This window comes from Toxorhynchites rutilus, chromosome 2, assembly GCF_029784135.1.
Source record: "Toxorhynchites rutilus septentrionalis strain SRP chromosome 2, ASM2978413v1, whole genome shotgun sequence".
Lineage (NCBI taxonomy): Eukaryota > Metazoa > Arthropoda > Insecta > Diptera > Culicidae > Toxorhynchites > Toxorhynchites rutilus.
This window is the reverse complement of record NC_073745.1, coordinates 220,696,500-220,719,955: the sequence shown is the minus strand read 5'-3', so window position 1 is coordinate 220,719,955 and position 23,456 is coordinate 220,696,500. Positions and strand designations below refer to the sequence as shown.

At 38.9% G+C, this 23,456-nt stretch overlaps 1 protein-coding gene across 3 annotated transcripts in view; it reads left to right on the top strand.

Annotated features, from left to right (window-relative positions):
- The window catches only part of LOC129769558 (protein still life, isoform SIF type 1), a 371,458-nt gene that overhangs the window by 218,983 nt on the left and 129,019 nt on the right, over nt 1–23,456 (top strand). For 2 of the 3 annotated variants that reach the window (XM_055771904.1, XM_055771902.1), the window contains exon 1: nt 218–4,656. The exons of the other annotated variant lie outside the window; for it this stretch is intronic. In XM_055771904.1, the coding sequence (XP_055627879.1) occupies nt 2,500–4,656 (2,157 nt within the window). In that variant the 5' untranslated portion in view covers nt 218–2,499. Of the gene's footprint in view, nt 1–217; nt 4,657–23,456 lie in introns of those variants that run through there. 3 annotated transcript variants of the gene reach the window in all.

Here is a 23,456-nt window from a genome sequence, read left to right as displayed (position 1 = left end):
GAGAAAAAGTGTGTGCGAGCAAATCATTTCGTCCATTTTTCGTGGGGGGCGGGAGATGAGGTGAAAATCCATCGGAGTTCGCTAGTTTTCCCAGAGAAGCGGGAGAACACCGTCCGGAAAGTGGGTTTCGGTGAGCGCGAGCGGAGCAAACAAGAGCAGAGTCACAAAATTTTCCTCCGAATATGGGCGTCATGTCATCATATTCGCGTACGGTGCTTTCTCCAAAAGTCATCATCTTTTTCCGAAAGTTTAGTTTCCTAGCGATCCTCCTGCAGTAACTGTTGTTCTTGAAGAAAGTTAAAATCATATTCATATACACGTAATCGGGAGAGTAGCTCGCGTATTGCAGGAAGAAGAAAGTGCAACCCACGGCGGAGGATCCTCGCGAGTGCAAGGTGCAAGAAAAACGGGCAAAAGAAAGGAACTGGATCGCTGCCGGAATCTGGCAGAATTCGTGGAAAAGTTGTTACAAAACGCACTCGTGGTTATTTTTCTCATTATTTGTGCTCGCAATTTCCTTCCCCCCTCGTGTGTGGTGTAGTGCTTATAACGAAAGACACGCACAGTTGTTTAGTTTTAGTTTGCCCAGCCGAACCACCGTGGAGCAACACAAGTGTAAGCTTGCGTTGAGGCGTCTCAGCACCAACCGGATCCGCTAGTATAGGGCCTAATATGGAAAAAATAGCGTTCAAAAAATAGCGTACACTCACTCACTCACTGCCTGGCGCCTAGTGAAGGATAACACACTCTCTAGTCTTAGTGGAGTGTGAGGAACAAAAACGTACACAAAGGATCTGAAGCGCCCAGATTTGCAAAGAAACGAAATAGGAATGAACTATTTTTTCCCTGTCAAACCGAAACAGAACATCTGCTACTAGTGGAGCTTTATGTAATTCTTGAAAACACCAATATTCCGGGCAGCTCTAGCACTGACTGAAGGCGAGAAGCATCGCGTCGCATCGCAATATTTGCGCACAGAAGAAAACATTGTGTGGACCTTGGAATCGAATCCTTTCGGATGTTGCTTGCTCGGAGCTTGCATACGCTCGCAATCTGTTTATCGTCATCGTCATCTTCGCGCGAAAAAAACAGAAATCGCTATTTCTGAGAATGGAAATACAAAGTTGTGATGAATAAGACTAATCAACTGAAGCAGTAGCAAAGCAAAGCAGAAAATAAAACAGATAGTGAGAGGAGAAAAAAAAAGTTATCCAATCCCCAAGGATGCTGACAATAACAGCAGAACCGATGCGACTAACAAGATAATAATGATGCCGATGACGGTGGTGATGATGATCGAAAGTGATGACGACAGATCGACGAGTGGAACGGGTTGCAACGCCAGTAGTAAAGCGCGAGAATAGTGCAACGAATACGTGCATATCTTTGTGGGTTTTGCAGTTATATAGGAAAAACGAAAATTGTTAAAATAAATACAAAGATTTCCGGTGTGCCACTTTTTTTTGGTTCGGGATGTTCTAGTTCTAGAGAAGAAGAAAAATCATTCTCATTCGCACGTTGTTCTACTTTCCAGCGCCAGGATGAAGTGAAAAGTGTTGGAAAAGTGTGACGGGAAGCTTCTGGTTTACTTTATATGAAAATAAAACAAAAAGTTTTGACGAGCCGAGGATACACAAGTGTTAAGAGGAATGTATGATGATATGTGAAAAAGAGTGGCATGTATAGCGGGCGAGTGATATACAATACTCAATTGTTACTTCGTGATAGGCTTAGCGGTACGTCTTCTTTGTTCGATAGCGCCTGTATTAGTGTAGATGAAAATAGTGATCATTCATATAGATATTACCTCGGACGAAGGCGCGAAAAACGTTGTCAGGATCGCCAACGGGAGGATTTAGCCGAGAATAAGATCCCCGAGCTTGCCACAACGATCGCTCATCGGTTACCTGTGGCATTTCCTAGCACTCAGCGCTCATTCTGGCAGCGTTACAGCAAGCTCAGAGCCAGCAAAAATCACATCCGGAGCAGGATCGAACTTGTAACGGAAGTGCGCGCAAAGCAATTAACACCAGCCACATCAACAGCAGTGGCACCATCGTTGAAACCAGCGAAGGAGGTAGTCATAGCAGTGAAAACAAGAACACCCTTCTTCTACACTGCTGCTGTGTGATCGTACAAATTACCCCAGTAGCCCCCGGGCGCAGCCACGTGACGACGACGGCTTCGTCCGCCAAGAAACCCAGTACAGGCGGTGACGATGGCGGTAGTGGAGGACTAGCCACTGGTGGTCGCACTCCTGTCTGTCGTTGTAATGCACAATACAAATTACAGGATCTGAAGGCCTTGCAACAGCTGCAACAGCAGCAGCAGCAACAACAACAGCAACAGCACCAACAACAACAACAGCAGCAACAGCAGGTTACCAGCGTAAACACCAATGTCTCATCCTCTACCACCGCCATTGGCAGCTCCGTCCCCGGTACTAGCAGTAGCACCGGTGGATTTCACCATTACCATCCTTCATCAACCGGAGCCACCATGCAGCAGCAGCACCCCAGTTTCAGTGGTGCCCCTCAGAAGCAGAGCCAAGAGTTAACGAACGAGGAGCTCATGAAGTATCTCCAGCAAATAAACGCCGACATAAAGTGGATCGAACAGCTAAAACAATACAAGTACGAGATTGAGAAACTCTCCGCCACGGAAAAGACTGATGCCCGTAACATCAAACAGCAACAGCAACACCAGCAGCTTGTCAATGGTCACATCACCGTACCTGTGCCAAAACAAAAGCCAACCAGTGCCCCGATTCCAATTGCTGCCGGAAGTCAACAGACGGGAGCGATAGCGAAAACTGAATTCTTCGACCGTAGTCTCAAACAGCGCCATTCATCTCGGTCGGTTGACGAACGAACGGCACGTCGTGGTGAAGAGGAGTACGCCAAGGAAAATGGCCATCAGCGACACTCATCCGGTCCAAGCGATCTTCAGCTGCTCAAGGCCGACATCTCGGAATGGTTGCTCAATCTTCCGCTCAAACGTAGCGTTGAGTTTCTCCAGAAGGCAAAATCATCCCAGCTCAAGTTCGACAAAGACATCCAAGAGCAGCAGCAGCAGCCGAAGAAGCCACTCCAACGACAGTCCTCGGGAGGACCTCAAGCAGCAGCAGCCGCACAACGTCAGCAATCGGTGGGACCCGGTGAAATAGCCCTCACCCGGGACGACATCTTGGAGTGGCTCAAAAAGCAGCAAATTTTCAGCAAAGTTAACGAGGAGACGAGTGCTCCGAAAAAGTTCAAAGAAAAGGAAGAAATTCCCCTCCAACACTTTGAACCGAAACAGAAATCAAGTGGTGCTAAGCTGCAAAAACGACACTCGCTAGGGCCTAACGAAGAGTTCTTCCACAAATCTACCACCGAGTGGATACAGTATCCGCTGAGGCAGCTCAAAAAACATACCTTCGATGCAGCGCAAAGCAGCTGCACCGATATTAGGCGGAAGGAGCGCGACCGGAGCGAACATAGCCATCGCGAGCGTAAGTTGCGTCATTCCGCCAGTGAGGTTGTGACTTCTACACTCTCTGATCAACCACCGCCGCGAGTTCCTCCCCAGAAACCCGAGCGAATATTCCGCTATAAATCGAAGGAACGCGAACACAAGTCCACTCCCCAGCTGATGGGTACTCTCCCCCAGCAGATTCCAGCACAACAGTATCCTCAGCAAACTACATCGTTCAGCCAGAAACCTGCCAGAAGGGATCGCTCGCGTAGAAATAAAACTCAGCGCTCCGCCACCGTCGGAGACATCAATCAAATCAACAAGCAAGTACCCCATGCACAAGCGCAAGCGCCCAGTTACCCTTCCCAGCGCACCACGGAACGCAGTGCATCACTGTCCAAGTGCATCGATCCCATGTGTTCGGCCCTGTCTCTGTGCGACGACCCGAACTGCTACATGTACAACTACTACGACACGCCGCGCTGTGCTTCGTTGCCACGTGTCAAATCCGCCACGCCTTCGGCCACCAGCAAATGTGGACCACTTTGTTACGAGTGCAACAACAAGTGCAACTCGCTGCCCCGATGCACCGACGTCCGCTGCACGGCAGCCGCAACAGTGGCGGGCACCTCGTCACAGAAAATAAAAAGCAATTCACTGCCACGAAACGCCGAGATGGTTCAGAAACGGTTATCACGGGAGGATTCCCGCAGTTCGCTGCCCCGGTCCCGGTCGAAGAAACGATCGGCTTCCACCTGCAACGGGAAGCTTACCAAATCGCTGTCGGCTGCATCGCTCAATTCGCGGCGACGGCGTCACAAGACGGTCCACTTCGGGGAGAACCTGCTGCGGGAGGTGTGCCAGAACCGGAAGCTCATTCAACCACTCCAGAAGGCGCCCTCGGGCAGCACTCCGCTCCAGCCCAACATTCAGATGCTGTACAACTTCGTCGAGGGGGTCCTAAGTGCCTGGGTGGACGACGAAGACGAACACAACAAGTCGGGGCCGGATTCGGAACCGGAGCGGGGTGCCGTGCTGAAACCGATGCACCGATGCAATCGGGCACGCTTCCAAACGATCCGTCGGGTGGTGAGTGAAGCGGCCGAACTGAAGGGGTCCTCGAAGCTGGGCAATTCGCGCTATCGACATCGACACTGGCGGGGCACCGCCAAGGACTGCAACGAGCGTTTCCTGCGGAAGGTAGAGTTTTGTTCCTTTTCATTTATCTTTTTACAACTTCTACCGAAATGTCTACGATGTTTCAACCTAACGTTACTATTTGAAATTATCGGAGTACACATTTTAAATAAGTCGGTCCATCCATACCTAGCCTAACATACCTAACAACCAACGGAGGTACTTCTAATATGTCAATGCTTAACATTAAATACATACTTACAGTGGCAGTCGGAACTATAAGACTATTCAATGAAACAGATCCAACTACTTTATCAACATTCTTTAAAATAATGCATTTAAATTTTACAAAAGTTTTTGAGAACAAAAAAAAATGCCCCAAGCTCAAAAATTGAGGGTCAACAAATAAGGTCACACTTTTTTTTCAGAAAAAGGGTTTTCTTAGATTTAAAATCATCAATACTTGGTTGTATAAACATTGTTCCGATCACTACACGCACTTGCTCCACGAGTTTCCGGCACTTACTGATAGAAATAGTACACTGTGCATCCTGGATTTTACTCTACAATTCCTCTTGATTCCTTGATTTCACAAGGTTCACGAACTTTTGACTTATCTACCACAGGTTTTCTATTGGCATTAACACTCCTATACTCGCGCATTGGTCTGTCAGACCGAGAAATCAATAATTCGTTCATTTCACAGAAAATATCAACACTACGACTTTGCGATTCTCTTTAGTTTCGTAGTTCGTCGTTCGTCATCGTTTATCGCATGTGTTGGTGCAAAGAGGACGTGAGACATTTTTTCAACACATTCGGTCTGACACACCGACGCGAGTATAGGAGTAACTTTTTTGGACAAGTGCCTTTTTTCATATTCTAGAATATTATTGAATGAAAAGTTAGTGGCGTAGAATTTTTATTGAATATAATGCATAAGATTATTACCGGACTATTCTTATTTGATTTCAGTTCCTTTTATAACTGGATTGAATGGATCCATGTATTAACTATTCGTCGTTAGATTCATACGTTCAAAAGCAAAATATAAATGTTTGACTTTTGTATAGTTATTCGCTTAATATAATGTATACACATATACATATACATATATATAATTTCACGACGATAATAATTTCACTTGTGGAAGAATTGTAAACAGTAAACTATAAACTAATCGATGGCTTATGGTAATTTTTAACAGTTTCAGTTTCGGAGATATTTTTTTTATAATGACAAGAAAACAAGAAAAAGAAAGGAAGTTCCTAGAAATCCTTTTATATCATCTTTTTTGTCCAATCTAAAAAAGGCTTTAATTCTTAGTTTACCAAGAATACAGAGACAAAGAATATTAGAAATATGCCAACTTTATACTCTAGAACCCTTATCATCTGGTGATTATCTGGAAGGTCGTTATACATTCTTCTCTTCGATAAAATACCCGAAAAACACGCAACAACTGCATAAAATGTAAATAAATATGTTTGTTTCGGGCATGCAGTTATGCTACGTTCTGATTCTGACTCCAATGGAACCACAATCGATTAATACGTTTTTATGTTATTTTATAGCTCTTTATACTTCCACGAATTATATTCAGTTGCTTACTTTTAATTAATAACAGTGAAAAATTCGAATTTCGTTATTTGTTTTGGAGTATCAAAAATTACTCTGTTTTGAGGAGGCTGAATTAGATGACTATTAAAACATAATAAAGACGAAGAAAACATATTTTTTGGAGTTTTTCCATTCAATCGTACCCTCTTTTTCAAATAAATGCCAATAAAGCCTGAAAAATACACAATGGTAACATTACAGAGAAGTTCAATTTTCTGTCTGTGACACCGTGCGCGAGTATACGTGTTATGATTTTGCACGCGAGTACAAGAGGGTTAAGGAAAAAAAAGAAAATTTAACAAAACTTAGCAGAAGAAAATCTTCCATTAACACTCCTGTACTCGCGCATTGGTCTGTCAGACCGAGAAATCAATAATTCGTTCATTTCTCAGAAAATATCAACACTACGACTTTGCGATTCTCTCTTGCTTCGTTATTCGTCGTTCGTCATCGTTTAGCGTATCGCATGTGTTGGTACAAAGGGGACATGTGTCCCTTTTTTAACACTTTCGGTCTGACACACCGACGCGAGTAACTTTTTTGGACAATTGCCTTTTTTATATTCTAGAATATTGTTGAATTAAATGTATAAATTTATGTTAGTGGCGTGGAATATTTATTAAATATAATGCATAAGATCATTACCGGACTAATCTTATTTGATTTCAGTCCCTTTTGTTTGTAACCTTTATTATCGAGTAATTATCTAGAAAGTTGTTATACATTCTTCTCTTCGATAAGAGACCCGAAAAACACGCAACAACTGCATAAAATGTAAAAAATATGTTTGTTTCGAGCATGCAGTTATGCTGTGTCCTGATTCTTACTCCAATGAAACCACAATCGATTAATACGTTTTTATGTTATTTTATAGGTCTTTATACTTCCATGAATTATATTCAGTTGCTTACTTTCAATTAATAACAGTGAAAAATTAGAATTTCGTTATTTGTGTTGGAGTATCAAAAATTACTCTATTTTGAGGAGGCTGAATTAGATGACTATTAAAACATAATAAAGACGAAGAAAACATATGTTTTGGAGTTTTTCCATTCAATCATACCCTCTTCTTTAAATAAATGCCAATAGAGCCTGAAAAATACACAATGGCAACATTACAGAGAAGTTCAATATTCGGTCTGTGACACTGTGCGCCAGTATACGTGTTATGATTTTGCACGCGAGTACAGTAGGGTTATAATTAAGTTTCAATTTTTTCATATCAAGGATAATCCATCATAATGAAAAATGTGATAACTTTGAATTATTAATTAATTTTTAACTCGTCGTTTTATATCAAAATAGGGTACCTATCATCGCAATAGTATGTATTATGGTAATATGAGTGAGTTTATTATTAGTTTGAAAAACATATCTTATTTTCAAAGGCTCTGATATGTTTTTTAATGGCTTCTTTGTTCTTGTATTACCATAATTGGTATAATTTCACATCTACGTGCCAATTATCGCAATATCGAATGCTGCCTTGTTCCTATTATGGTTGTACGAAATCGCTGCAGAGCTGAAAAGCAGAGGTTTTATGTTCCTATTATGGTTGTACGTTGTTATGTTATGGTTGTTATCAGAGATGGGCAAAACAGTTCATTTTGATGAACGGTTCACTCACTGGCCGTTCACCTAAGTAAACCAGTTCTTTTGAACCGTTCTTTCGCTCTTTCGTTCAGCGGTATTAAAAACAACAAATAATGTTAGCTGGAACCTAACATCAATGGACAGCTATTCATTGATATCGTTGGATTGGATAGGAGATTTTTTGATGGGATATGTATTTTTATTTTTGAAATTTAGTGAGGAAAGATAAGGTGCTTGTTCTTCAAATTCGCAAAACGAATGTGAAAATATGTTTATCGACCGACGATAGTATGCATAATAATTCGATACGCACAAAATATGTGCAATTTTTCATATTTTCTGTTAGGACAAAACACAGGTTCCATGTAAGATCATGTTTCATAATGGTACATTTAGAGAAAAAATCCAGCAGCAAGTTTTTTCAATTTTTACTAACCATCAATCATACAAACAATCACGTACATGAAATAGGCCAAAAAAGGGATTGAAAGCAATGATTTTTTTCTCAACTTGCCCTAACTAAAAGATTTTATGTTTACCTAATTCAATTAATTCAGGATAATCAGGAAGTATATGAATTCTATGCGGAATTGAAATAATGCATGACATTGAAAACATATGGCTATAAAACTACGAAAATCCAAACAATTTTTCAACCCAAAATTGAGTATACACCAACAAAATAAACCCTGCGTTACATGCAATATGTTCGTAAATGACAATACCGTTTTATTTTTCTTACAAGCGTTCTCGTTATATTTATCCATTCCGTCCAGCGCAAATCAGTTCAGCTGCACTCGTTCGTTCGCAAACAGTTCGCCCGCAAACGAACAGTTCTTTCCCGTACAGTTCACTCGCAAACAGTTCACTCTCAATCAATTCGCTCTCAAACAGTTCTCACGCAAACCGTTCTTTCGGAATCTGTTCGTGGGGAGAACTACCGTTCTTTGAAAAAGAACGACCGTTCGTTCACTCTTTTTGGTGAACTAGTTCATTCGTACCGCTCGTGAACGGTTTGTCCATCTCTAGTTGTTATGCTATTATGGTTGTACCTCAAGTTTTCACGCTGTGCAATTGCATATCATAGGGCGCTTTTGAACGCTCAGTAGTGTTGTGAAATAACACTATGCGTGTCCGACAGAAAAATTTGTTTGATCCACTCTGTTGAAAATTAAATCTTAGATGAATGTGTTAATATTCTTTGTTCAGTTCCTGACGAGAAGCGAAAACTGCATCACAACGACCTACAGGAGCGTTCTTGGAGTCAAATGAATGCTGAATGATAAGGTGATTTGGATTTACTATTGACTTGGTTAATAAAACACTGTGCTAATCTACAACAAAATCTTTAAAAAAACGGAAAAAATAATTTTAAAAACGGAAAAAATAAGATTATCCGCGGAATAGTCCACCAATGACCAGATAATGTGAAAGCCATGGTCAGAACAAAAGTGCATGAGCCTATCACTCACTGACAAATTGCGGGAAGGCCTATAGATTTACCATGGATCGCGCTGTCGCGGATAATCGGGGTTCCACTGTACTTGTAATTACTATTCAAACAAGTGAGAAAAAACTATTTAACAAAAAAGCACCAGAACCGAATCCCGTCATGCGGCATATCGAACGTCTTGGTTTGTCAAAACTAGCTCATTGGTGGCCATTTCAAGAATTTTTGGCCACATTAGGATAATACGAATGGTCTCCGGATGACCTGCAGATCAGTGCTTAAATCGAGTTATGGAAAGACATGACGACACCCTTAGGTGGATTAAATAAGGTTTTTGTCACCTCAAACCCATGAATTAAAATTAAAATGGCCGTAGGTGAAGAAAAAATTGATTTTCTGTACATTTTTGTGCATATGACACTAGAAAATCCTGAAAAACATAGATTGATCAATTTCACCCCGAAGCTACATTTTGAAATTTTTCGCTAAAAAAATTACAAATTAGCGCTCAAGGATTTTTTTACACAAAACTTACCAGAACGTTTTATGGGCTTAGCACCAGTACTGAATCTAAAAATAATTGGGTATAAATCTAACAAAAAAAACGGAAATATTCACATTTTCATCTGCTGCTCTAGCTCGTTTTCAAAATCGGCTCCTAAGGCTTCGATTGAAGCCAATCCAGTGGCTTATTGTTGTCAAAAATTGCCCTTGTAATTTTGCTTAAATTTCTGGAAAATAATAAAAGTTACAGTGTACCAAATCAGATGAATACGGCAGACGGACACAGAAACAGATTTCGAGGCAAAAATTGACAGTGACTTTTGGCTCGGTGCATTACTCGGGAATTCAGAGGATTTTCGCATTCAAATGCTTCAAAAGTATTCTCCATTAACCATTTGACGTTCCAGATATTTGTAAATATACTCGACAAAAAAAAATAAAGGAACATAGTGCGAAGACGGAAACTTTAGGTGATTTTTGACATGCTGTAACTTCGTGAAAAATCAACGCATATCGATGAAATGTACATCATTTTGAAGCTTTCAGGTGTATATATTACGTACTTATTTTTATCTTGGTGTGTGTAGGTGTAGTGGTCAACAATAACGGGAAGAAATGGAAAATCGATTTTTCTTTGTATTTTCAAATATTTTCTGGACTAACAACATTTTTTACTAACCAACTCAATAGCAAATATAATTAACCTCGTCAACCAGCTTTCATTTGGTTTCTAGAACGTTCCAGTAGGACCTTCCCATACAGAGATATTCAGTTTGAATGAAAAATTACCCCTTCGTCTTTGATGATGAATAATTCAATGAACAACCATCGCACCGCAAATCAAATGGCAGTTTTGAAAACATCAATAAATTCTGCACAAGGATAATTAATGACTTTGACGAAAAAAAAATTATTTGAATTTTTTGCATCGATATCAAAAAAGTCCCAAAAACAGGATTTTTATAGTGATTTACGAAATCTACCGTAATTCTGCAAATATCTCAGTAAGTTCTAATGGTTGCAGGAAAATTTTTAGTCTAGTAAATTCCCTAAACATCTGTGAACGTTTCATATTGATACGTTCAGCCGTTTTTTCTAGCCGATTTTTCAAAATTTGGAGTAAGTTAGAGGAGCATTTAATCGCAAATCGTATAGGAAGTATAAAATCCTACACGACTCTCAGTACGAGCGATTGATATGATGTGCATTCCATCGATATGCGTTGATTTTTCACGAAGCTACAGCATGTTAAAAATCACTTAAAATTTCCGACTACGCACTCTAATTTTTTTTTAAGTGTAATATACCAGTCCTGCTTCTCCAGATTCCTGGTAACGGCTGAAGCAATCGTTTTCGAGTCCAGACAGTTGAGCAAACTAAAGCCTGATTCTAGCAGATATCAGTTCATTCATAATCGGGACATAAACATGTCCACTGAAACCCTCTACTTCTCATGGATTTTATTGACTTGTATTGATTTTTTTTGTTAAACAGTTCTATAGTCTACTGGATAACGTCATATTCAAATTAATTAATCGTTAATCAAACTGAGTTTAGTTTGATGCAATATAATTCTTGTCTTCTTTAGTTCCGATATCATCAATTTCTTTCCTTGGTTGTATTACGGAGGCCGCTTACCATTGAACACAACAAGTGATACTCTGAGATATTCTGTATAAAAACTTGTAGTCCCTGGTGGGGTAGGACTACCCATTTCAACGTTTCCAAATGCACCTTGACTGCTCTTGCAACATGAAGGCGAGCATTAGTATGCTGCAAAGTAATTTTATCATATTGCTCTTTGCATTGCGTCTTTCATTCAACACTCAGTTCAAACCCATCAATTGCCTTCATTATAAACCACCTGGAATCATTTCTGCCGGTTTCAACAATTTGTAAAGCCTGTCCACGTTAAATTTCGGGAGATGATGCTAGTAAAACAAAAATTCACGTAATACAACAAAACCGATTGTTTATTTCAGTAAAATAGACTTATATCTAAAACAACGAAAGCTTACTTCGATGTTAATTACGTTGTCTGTAAAATTCACGAGCTTTCTTGGGAACATCTGCCATTAGGTTCCGTATAGTATCCTCAGATATACTGGCGGCGGCGCTTTTCTATCTCCTCTTAAAATCATTAATGCCATTCGCTTTCTTCTTAGTTTCGAATAGTTTCCGCTTAATCAGAGCCCAGTACTTTTCCACTGGGAAGTTCTGGACAGTTCTTTGGATTTGCTGTTTTTGGCACATATTATTATCATGTGCACTATACCATGGATTTGCATAGTGACAAGAGGCCAAATCTGGCCAAAACAACGCTGGAGAGTCGTGGCTTCTTATGAATGGTAGCAACCGCTTCTGGAGACATTCCTTCTCGTAGACATCTTTGTTAATAGTGCCGGTAGAGACGAAAGATTTGGATTTTCGGCCACAACTGCATATGGCCTGTCAAACCAAGTACTTTTTGGGGAATTTAGACTGTTTCTTGGTCCGGAAACACTCGGCTACGGCATTCCTTCGCATTGCAGTATAAAAAGCGAGACCTGGAAGCTGTTTGATGTATCCGAGAACATAAATTTCATCGTCCATTATGGTGCATGAACATTTTTGCAAAACTGGGTGTAGAGCACCTTAACACGGCTTTTTGCAGTGAAATTTTGCTTATCATCACGATTGGGCACCTTTTTCACTTTGTACGCCTTCAGTCCATGCCTCTGCTTCACTTTTTGTACATATGATTTTGATTTTCCAACCTTTCGAGCCACATTTCTAACTGAAGGATTGGGATGTTTCTCAATAATGGCAACCACCTTTCGGTCTATCTGTCGGGAGCATACTTTTCGATTCGTTCCGCTTCCAAACTTCCGAAACACAGTTAAGCACTGGACAAACGATTTGCGCACACTAAACACGGTACTCCGACAGTTTTAGCTTTTTGGCGAGATCGCGTACCGACAGTGTTGGATTTTGCTGTCGTTCGCGCAAAATGCTTTTGCGTACTTTCACTTGATTCGACACCATTTTACCAAACTGAAGAAGAATGTAAACATGTTGAACATCGAAATAAAGAGGAGGGTTTCAGCTGTCATGTAAGTGAAATATTTCATTGATTAGTGAAATATTTCATTGATTAGTGAAATATTTCATAAACTACACTGAAAGAAAAGTGTCCGAAATTTAACGTGGACAGACTTTAATACATGATATCATGAATGTGTATTCAGTTTGACCGTTAATGCGAAAACGTAGGCGAAAACCATAATTTATTTTCCTACGTTTTCTGGGATTGCGTACAGAACAATGTCTTCATATCCAGTCAAGATGCGATTCAGAAACCCTTCTGTTTTCATCTGTTCAAAAGTGGTAAAAATAGCGTTCTACATTAATTGGTTTCAAAACCATACGGTATGATCATGTTTATTCTTTTCCATTTCGACACACTTTATCAAGTGTGTCAAATGACACTAATTCTGGATTTATGAAAACGTTTTTTATTCCATCGCTACGATGTATTCAATGTTAAAACCACCCTAAATAAATTTAGTACGTTAGAGGAAAATTTGTCACAACATGTAATCAATCGCGCATCCATCGATGTCCCTTCTCCTATAGACATCATTAACACCTTTTGCACAGTTCACCGTTCGCGAAAACGATTTTTGACCCATCGGACCGATCTCTAACCTTACGTAGGTCGATGAAATTAACCATCATCGAAGTGACACCGTACCTCTCGTGTTAGGTCCAACGAAACATGCACTATTGGGTGTGAACAACAATTACCCTTCATCATTTATACATCGTACATCTCCGAACCAAACACGGTGGTGTTACATGGAGCAGCTCATAATGAAGCGTAAGAGGATAAAACAAGCCCCGGAATGATTTATGGGTTCGGATGAAAAGAGTTCGCTTAAAGCTTCAAACCGTTCGCTCCTGTGCGATCCTGCGCGGGAATGAAGTGCATCGTTAAGTGCATAAACAGAGAGAGGGCAACTGAATGTGTGCTGAAGGTCATGAACGATTAAACCCCCTCGGGGGAAGGGTGGTGCCAGCGTTGACATTCCTGAAATGTGCTATTTTTGTGCATATTTATCTCGTTTGCCCTTGCTTGACTTGCCTTGCTGGCAGCAATGGTTGCCGCCATTTAAGCGGAGAAACAAAGAACGGCAGCAACGACAGTTGGGCTGCGGCAAATATAGGCTCGGTCGGCATCAAAAGGATGTATTTTCTTTTTCATTTAATTTGCCGGAAGCTAATTAGGACAAAGTATGCTCGAATGTGCGCGCGAATTTCACGCTGAGTGAACAAAAGAAGGGGTTAGTAGTATAATGGCTATGCCCCCAAAGCCTCCGGATTGATTTTAATCTTTGACGAGCGGATGGGTTTGAAATAAGATACCTCAAGGTGCGTCCATCGACAGCTTCGGTGATCAGACTAACGACATTCTGAATACAATTCAACAAATCTATTATTTTCTTGTTGTTACTACTTGTGTGACATTAAACGGTTTTATTGTTACTCATCTAGGGATTCTGATTTCTAGACCACAGATATCCTGTCCATTCCGGTTTTGGCATTGAAAATATTCCAGTTCCATCATCATTGAATCACAAAGGATCACACATTTAATAGTCATAATCACAGTCTTTACGATTGTGAAATTGACACAACACTGACATATTATCTCAGGTTGTTTTTCAACATAAACATCTATCTTAAAAGTAAAACATCCCGAGATGCATTGTTTGTACGGTCGCATTCTTTTGTTGCGGAAAAAGGATCTGTTTCGAAATTCTAACTTCTCGAAACTTTTGTTTTGTCGTACGTGCCCGGATAAGTCTGAACAACAGAAACATATTTCAACATTGTAAAAATATGTCATATATTCACACACACACACACACAATAACCATCCCTTAACGCCCCAATAATTAACCATCCAGAAATTGAGTCATTCGAAAAGACTGTTTCTTTTCATTGTAACTCAACCAAACGACGGCTGCAATCATAAAAAAAGAACCGTCACGTGAACTTTTTGATCAATCGCGAGCACAGGGTAATAACTGTGCCATTAATCAACCGCTACATTTACGATTATAGCTTTCACCTTTTTCTCTCGCCTTCTATCATTCATATTTTCGCTTGCACAGGCTGTCGCTATGTAATCAGTAGCATTACAACCGAGAGCAGTCAACTATGAAAATGAACGAGAGCATGGATGTACCTTTTTTTCTTGTTCTTCAAAATTCAAATCCCACGGCTCCAACGGCAACCGAAGCTTGAACCTTTGGCTTCAAAGTGTTGAAAGCTGCAGTTATGGCGACGGAAAAATATTTCCCACCACAACTCACTACCGGCAACAGAAATTCAAATTGAGGTGGTGTGCACTGTATGTCACCTTCACGTTTTTCCCCCACGCAACCATCGGTTCGTACCTGAATCCAGTCGATGCATGGTTGGAACTTTAGACGTAGGACTGCGTCTTTCATTACTATAATGTGTTGTAATTCCAAAGTTTTGAAAACGAGTTCTAACCAACTAACCAACTGAACGAAATGGTATGATAACCACTTCATTCGAAAGATAAAATGTCTATGCGTTATATGCTTGTTACTTATTGATCCAAAAACTTATTTCAATAACTCAAAAATTGCTTTGAAAGCAAGCTATAAAAATCACAAAAATCAGTAAATAAGCGGATGCCTGCTCGGAAATCCATCAACAGATCTTCGTTTGGTGGTACCGAAAGCAGACACGATTTGCTGAGGAGCTTCGAACGACAATGAAGTGTCTTTGTCAAGGCGGTTGGAGAAGGGGTTTGGATTGAGGATGTCCACATTGGACCTTTTCAGGGCTTGAGACGAGTGAACTGAAAAGTCTGTATAATTCAACAAGTCAGTCTGTCAGTCAGTCAGAAAATCCATTCAGTTTCTCTTTCGCTTTCGCATGAAGTGGTCATGAGAGAATGTTCGCTTGTAAATGCGCCCGAGCGAAGGAATATTTGCACAATCGGATAGGTGTTCCGGTGATGTAATCAGGGATGCAAATGTCCCAGTTTGAACTGGATTTTTCCAGCTTTTTTCTTGATCCAGTCAAACAGTTAAATCCTAAAGTATTCCAACTTTTTTTATATTTTCCAGTTTTTCCAGTTTTTTTATATGTGTGCTTCAGTTCTACCCACCTTAAGTAAAATAAATTCACCATGTATAAATATTATCCCTCCCTCACCCTTCGTATCCTTGTGGTAACTGTGGAAAGAACTTTTTCTAAATATAACCTGAACAAATCGGAGTATTGAAACAGGCTAGGAAACATTATGTATACTGGCTTTGGAGAGCCATGAGGAGAGATAAAGTTACAATATTAATGGACGACTTCATTATTTACCCACCGTGAACTCAAACCAACGAACTTAAACAGTTGCCAGGTATGCTATGAAGGTCCTCGCGTAAGTATTAGTAAATAGCGTGCAGTTTGGGAGGAATGCTAAACAAAATTTTAGTTCACTTTGTCTCCGAGTTAAATTTGGTGAAAAAAAAACATACAGAAAAACAAGTTTATATCAACACATTCACAAATTAGTCAGTGTTTCTGAAAACAACACTGAACGCTGTATTGAGAGTTGCCACATTTAAATCTGTTAAATTTTCTGAAAAAATCTGTACTTCAGTATTTTTAGCCAAAAAATCTGTACCGGGAAGTTTGAGGAAAAAAATGAAAATAAAAGTTTATTTTCACTTTGAACTTATTTTTCTTATTTACGGGTTGTTAATGTCGTGTCAACACAACAAAGTAAATCATAGGAAAGTTTTTCGCCTCTAAATTGTACGATGTTTTTACATGGTTTTGTTGTACTTTGCCTTCAAAATTACCTTCAACTTCATCTTTGACGCTCCTCCTTGAGCCAATACATGGTTCAATACATGGCTCTCAAAATAAAGTCCATAATTTGTGAACTAACCGATTCCCGGATTTTGTTTTGTTGGCACTGTAAAGCAACACTTGCTGATGAATGTCATCAAATGTCTTTTTTTTCAGCTCATTTATTTGTAAGGCATAAGCTTTGGGGAGCTGCAAAAAATGACTTACAAACGACCTTTGTTCTGTTGGCACAAATTTCCCGTCCCGCCTTTTGATATCCAACAGCTGGGACCAAGTTATATCCGAGTCTCTCAATTTTTGACCCATGGAATTATTATTTATATTCGACTTGAGTAGCCTAAATTCGTAACTCAAGACTTTTCTATTACCTGCTTCAACGAATTGAGGAAATTGTAGCATCAAATCAGGTTTGGTAGCTTGACGAAATTTTGAGGGTTTATCAAGGCTGCAACTATGTTTCACCAGTTCAATATAGAAGTCACGACAAATCAATTTAAAGATCAACTTTCTAGCTGCATCCAATTCTTTTTAAGCTTCTTCTGCATCGATACCAACGCACACATCCTCAGGCTTCTTTAACATAACAGTCTTCTCTCATTATCAAGATCACAAAATTGAGAACTTTCTGATTGAAAGGAGTGATTGACATTATTGATGAGCGGTAGAACAAAGTTTAGGAATAGTATAATCGGTTTAGTCATAGGGGCGTTTAAATGAGTCAATATACGATTTGACAAATTGATTTTGGTCATACATAACTTGGAACGAAAAAAAAATACTTTAAGCTCTTCAAATCGCTCAAGATTTCGCCTCATAACTGCCTCCAACGAAAGTCATCTCTTTGCGTTGCGTATTATAAAGCAAGGTATCTATGTATGCACTGTAATAAATTTAATACTTAAAATTGAATTTAAAAAAATCTGTAAGTTCTGTATTTTTGCTGAAAATCTGTAATTCTGTATATAGAGATTTTGTATCTCAGCTCATTTATTTGTAAGGCATAAGCTTTGGGGAGCTGCAAAAAAATGACTTACAAACGACCTTTGTTCTGTTGGCACAAATTTCCCGTCCCGCCTTTTGATATCCAACAGCTGGGACCAAGTTATATCCGAGTCTCTCAATTTTTGACCCATGGAATTATTATTTATATTCGACTTGAGTAGCCTAAATTCGTAACTCAAGACTTTTCTATTACCTGCTTCAACGAATTGAGGAAATTGTAGCATCAAATCATTAAGGTTTGGTAGCTTGACGAAATTTTGAGGGTTTATCAAGGCTGCAACTATGTTTCACCAGTTCAATATAGAAGTCACGACAAATCAATTTAAAGATCAACTTCCTAGCTGCATCCAATTCTTTTTAAGCTTCTTCTGCATCGATACCAACGCACACATCCTCAGGCTTCTTTAACATAACAGTCTTCTCTCATTATCAAGATCACAAAATTGAGAACTTTCTGATTGAAAGGAGTGATTGACATTATTGATGAGCGGTAGAACAAAGTTTAGGAATAGTATAATCGGTTTAGTCATAGGGGCGTTTAAATGAGTCAATATACGATTTGACAAATTGATTTTGGTCATACATAACTTGGAACGAAAAAAAAAATACTTTAAGCTCTTCAAATCGCTCAAGATTTCGCCTCATAACTGCCTCCAACGAAAGTCATCTCTTTGCGTTGCGTATTATAAAGCAAGGTATCTATGTATGCACTGTAATAAATTTAATACTTAAAATTGAATTTAAAAAAATCTGTAAGTTCTGTATTTTTGCTGAAAATCTGTAATTCTGTATATAGAGATTTTGTATCTGAAATTTGGCAAAAACTCTGTAAAATACAGAATATTCTGTATATGTGGCAACCCTGGCTGTATTATATGTGTGAGTAATTTTCGTATACGACACAAAAAAAAATCTAGCTAACCTGTAGTAGGGGAATTTATTTTACCATCCCTTCTCTTCCAGTTCGTCGAATCAGCGTAGAAGTTTTCTCATTTTTACTCTAGGAATATTGATGAAGAAAAAAAATACTAATCAAGTCGGGTAAGACGGACACTCCACCGACAAAAGACGAACATTTTGTTTTGAAAACTATTTGATTATCTCCTCCCTCTATTTTTACAGATACCCACTAACTACGTTTGCAAGAGCAACCAGACATCATGGACGAATCAGCAGAGCGATTTTTAAAACGTAATCTGAAATTGTCATTCCACATGCCGGAAGCTGATTTAGATATGAAAAAATGAGAAAAATTACAAGCCCGTCTAGGTGATATTAGTCTAGCATTTTGTTCGATCATTTTTAAGGCTTATTCGAAGACCTCCAAAACTTATCGTACATAAACTTGAATTTTCAATTAGCGTCCATCTTTCCCGCCTGTAACACCCAACAGAATGAAAGAAATAAAAAACACCAAAAGATTTTTTTAGTGTGAAATGTCACCTTTACAACGAGCCTAAACTTGAACTTGCATTAAAACCAGCTATCGATAAAATAATGGATAACTTTTTCCCCAACCTAATTTATAAAAATGGATTTTTGTATGTCTTTCTGATTTTTATGGAGTCGGAAATTATTGAACCGATTGACGTATAAATTTGTATGCAGTGGTTTTCGGGGACGAGGAAAATGTTTATGATAGTACGAAACCCCTGCCCCTCTCTAAGGGGGGGCTGTCATTCAAATAAATCACAAATTTATGCATAAATCGATAATTAATCAATCAAATGGAACTAAATTTGACATGTGAGGAGGACTGCCATACAATGAAACACAATTTTCTGCATAACTTGAGAACTAATCAAGCAAATGGAATCAAATTTGGCATGTGGAGGTTTTACGGGAATTTTTTCTATGGTTCGATACTCCTTCCCCTCTCGAATGGGGATGGGGCTGCCATCCAAATGAAACTCAAATGTCTGCATAACTCGAGAACTTATCAAATAAATGAAACCAAAATTGGAATGTGACGATTTTAGCGTACATGAAATGTTTCTATGATGGTTTGACACCCCTCCCATCTCTGGAAGGGGAAGGGAGGTCTCATAAAAATATCACACATATTTGAACCAACTTTATTCGAACCAAACATGACAATTGAAATTTTTCGGAAAACACTACGTGAAAGTGGGAAAATTCGGAAAATTGAATTCCCATATGTTCTAAAATTACATCGTGATAAGCGTTGTTAGCCCATTTGATGTCTATATAGATAGAAGTGGATCACCAAATGTGTTGGTAAGCGAAAAACTCGAGACAGGAATTGTCCGATTTGAGCTGTCTTTATTTTATTATATCTTTATATCTAACATGTATTTCATATAACGGAGAAACATGTTATTTGCAAGTGGTTGAAGAATCTTGAACGAGAATTGTTGATATTATACGAGAATATTGTAATGAGGAATTTTGGTAGAAGTAGTCGGAAATTTATAGTAAAAGCGAATTGTGAAGGGTCAATTAGAACGTTGAACGTTCGATAATTCAGAAAACGTGGTTGTTCGAATGTATTCATATCGAAAAATCCATTCTAGGTGGGATGAATTTTGCCGGGTCAGCTAGTTATATTGTAAAAAAAGACCTAGACTATCAATTTGTGGTGAGATAGCTATATATTTTTTTGTGAAATTCTCGAAAAAAAACTATTGTTTACTTAAGGTGTCCGTCTTCAACACCCTTCTCCTATATGTCAAACCACGATGAACTCAAACATCGATACATGCATCCGTGATACATGAGAGAGAGAGGAACGAATTTATATTGGGGGGAGTCACATTAATATGCAATTATGTCCATGTAACAGGGAAAAATGAAATGGGATAGTCGAGTCGTAGAGTGAGATAGCAACTAAACGCCCGAATGACTGTTCAGTCATGCTGACGGAGAAACTGCGAATTTCTTCATAGCCCCCTGCCTATCCTCAGTTGAATATGGCTTTGCCCTGGTTTTGACTGCTGGTTGTTTACATCTGACACAAGCTTAACTCTTTGTGGTCGTTTGTTTGCTCTTAACCACCATACCTTTTTTACCGTTCTGGTCGTTTGTCAGCTCTCAGCCACCACAGCAAGAAACCATGGTTATCTTATATTTTACTCAACCAAGTATCAGTTTATGCTTTTCCTAAACGAAGCTTGATGTCTAGTGAACCCGTTCACAAACCAATACGGTGCTCTTATGAGTGATAGATAACGGTACCCAGTATCAAACAATGTAGTCACCCACACAAGACAACGCAAAGTGCGTCGAATGCATAGGAATGTGGGACAAAAATCACAACAGCAGAATTTAGCCATTATAACACTTTGGTGTGATGGAAAAGATTGTTCATAAGTATCAGAACTACTGTTTGCATAAATGGCTCATGTTATTTGAATAATCGTATGATAGTCCCAAGCGACAGGATCTTTGTTTTCCTAAAGTGAAAAGTTCTGAACATTTCGGATTCGCAGAAATTATTTGAATTATTTGAGTAACTACTGGTTTAAATTATGTTGAAGTAGCTGTTCATAAAGAGCAGAATAATTGTTTGCATAAGTGGCTTATGCCATATGAAAGATCTCATGTAAAAAAAACTTTGTTTGTTGAAGGTAGAAAGTACTTTTCGGATATATATTGCTGGCATTAATTACACATTTATTGCATAAATGGCAAAAGTGTCTCATATTCAACGGATAACAAAAATAAAATTATGTATTGATTATACTTCATATGATTTACTCTTTAAGACTGTTTAGAAAAATTTCACACGAAGACGAATTATTAAAAATATAATTTTTATACAAAAACATTACATTTAAATATATTGTTAAGTTCATACATATATGTAGTTCACGTAAAAAAAAATTCAAAAATTGATGTTTCGTAATCATGCATGTATCACTGCTTTTTCAAGGAAAATCATTCCGACCAGCACGATACCCTTACCCAAGTTTAATACGACCGCAAAGGGTTTTTTTCGTAGCTATTTAGTCAACTTTTGGTGCGTAGTCGCTTCGACGCTGAGGAAGCTCCCTCAACAAAGAGAGGAAAGCTAATCTCAACACAGGTCCGAAATTCGATTGTGCGTGACTTCCAGGGTAGTGAGTCTCAACATTTATGAGGGGGTAAGCTTCCCAAAAATGCAAAAAAATCGTTTTTTTCGACCTTCAATATCGGCTTCCCCCTGAAAAGAGAGCGGTTTTAAAGGATCCAATTTTATTCCTTTTTTAGAGCAATCTTCCGGTTTTTTGAAAAATATAATCGGCAGTCCTAGATGCATTGGTATCCAAGGGCATCAGTTTCTATTCTACTTCCGCGTCATGATAAATCTCGTGTATTATTCTCATGAGAACAAAAATGTATTATGTATCGAACACCTTCAGTTGCTTTTACAAAGCCACGCAAACCCAACGGTTCTTTTCTGGACGACCAACAAGTTCTAAACAGTTGATTTTGCGGCAGTCCTACGTCTTCTTTTATATCCCAGAGATACTGGTGCACTGTAGATATGTGCGATCCGCTCATGAGCTGTTCATTCGAATCGCTTCATTATAGTGAGCGGATTCGGATCGGTATGCAATCAAAAAAAACGCAGCTCATCAGCTCATTACGGAGCTGGAGAGCTGATGAGCTGCTGAGCTGTTGAACTGATGAGCTGTTAAGCTGTTGAGCTGATGAGCCGATGAGCTGCTGAGCTGAAGAGCTGCATGGCTGTGGAGCGCAAAAGCTGCAGAGAGTGTGAATTGTGAGGCGCGAAAGAATTTTTCGTCTCCCGCGCTTCCAAAGTACGTAGAATAAGAAGGTAGTCTACTCCCTGCTTTTTTCGAGTGTGGTAGGCAAAGAAAAAAAGCAAAAAATAGAAATAAACCATCAATCGAATCCATATAAATTCAAACATTTTTTATTTTTTTTAAATTATAACACAAGAACTGTCTCAAAATAAGTTTCGAAATGATGAAATAGCAGTTTACATAATTATTTAAAAATTTAAAAAAGTGAAATTATCGCACCTGTACTATAAAAATAATGCAAAACCAATAAACAAATGCGTGGAGAGGTTATATCGAAGCAGTGTCGTTCCCGTTCCTGATCCAAGCGAATGCATAAGATAAACTGGAAACATCTCCGATTAGCTCATCTCATCCGAAATTATTCTGTTCCGGCGTCGCAAAACGTGGTACTTCAACATCTTGCTGAAGTAAATAAAAACTGTTCAGTACGAAATCGATAAAAAATCACATGGAATCTTACTTGCAGTGAAAAGGGTACACTATCGTATTTACCGTTGCAATTTCGTCACTTTTTATGATTTTTAGAACTTTTAAAATCGAGAAATATTGAAAAAAATTCAGAGCTTTGAATAAATTGAAGATTTTTGATTACTAACTTCGTTGTGTGTGTAACACATGCGCTCTCCGTGTGTATACACAGTAAATATCCCATACCTTCTATTCTATGTACTTTGCCGCGCTTCATGATTTGACGTCAATTTGTTTTCGTGTTTCCCTCTTGGTTCCCTAGCTTTAGCAGAGATGCCAGATAGTAAATGGTTTTTGTTTTGAAGATATTCAATCGTTCGTTCCTTCATTATTTTTTTCTTATATCGCCAAACAAAATACTAAACATTATTATATGTTTGTAAATAAAATTACTATATTATATTGTTATTCAAACATGACTGTAGAAATACATAAATTTATTCCTGCGTGCTGAATCAAAACGATTCAGAAAACCTATGCCGGTGACCTAAACGTATGCTAATGATTGATAATGGTACTTTTGTTTCCTTAGTCATCGCGAATAATTGTTTCTCGTTTCGTCTATTAGT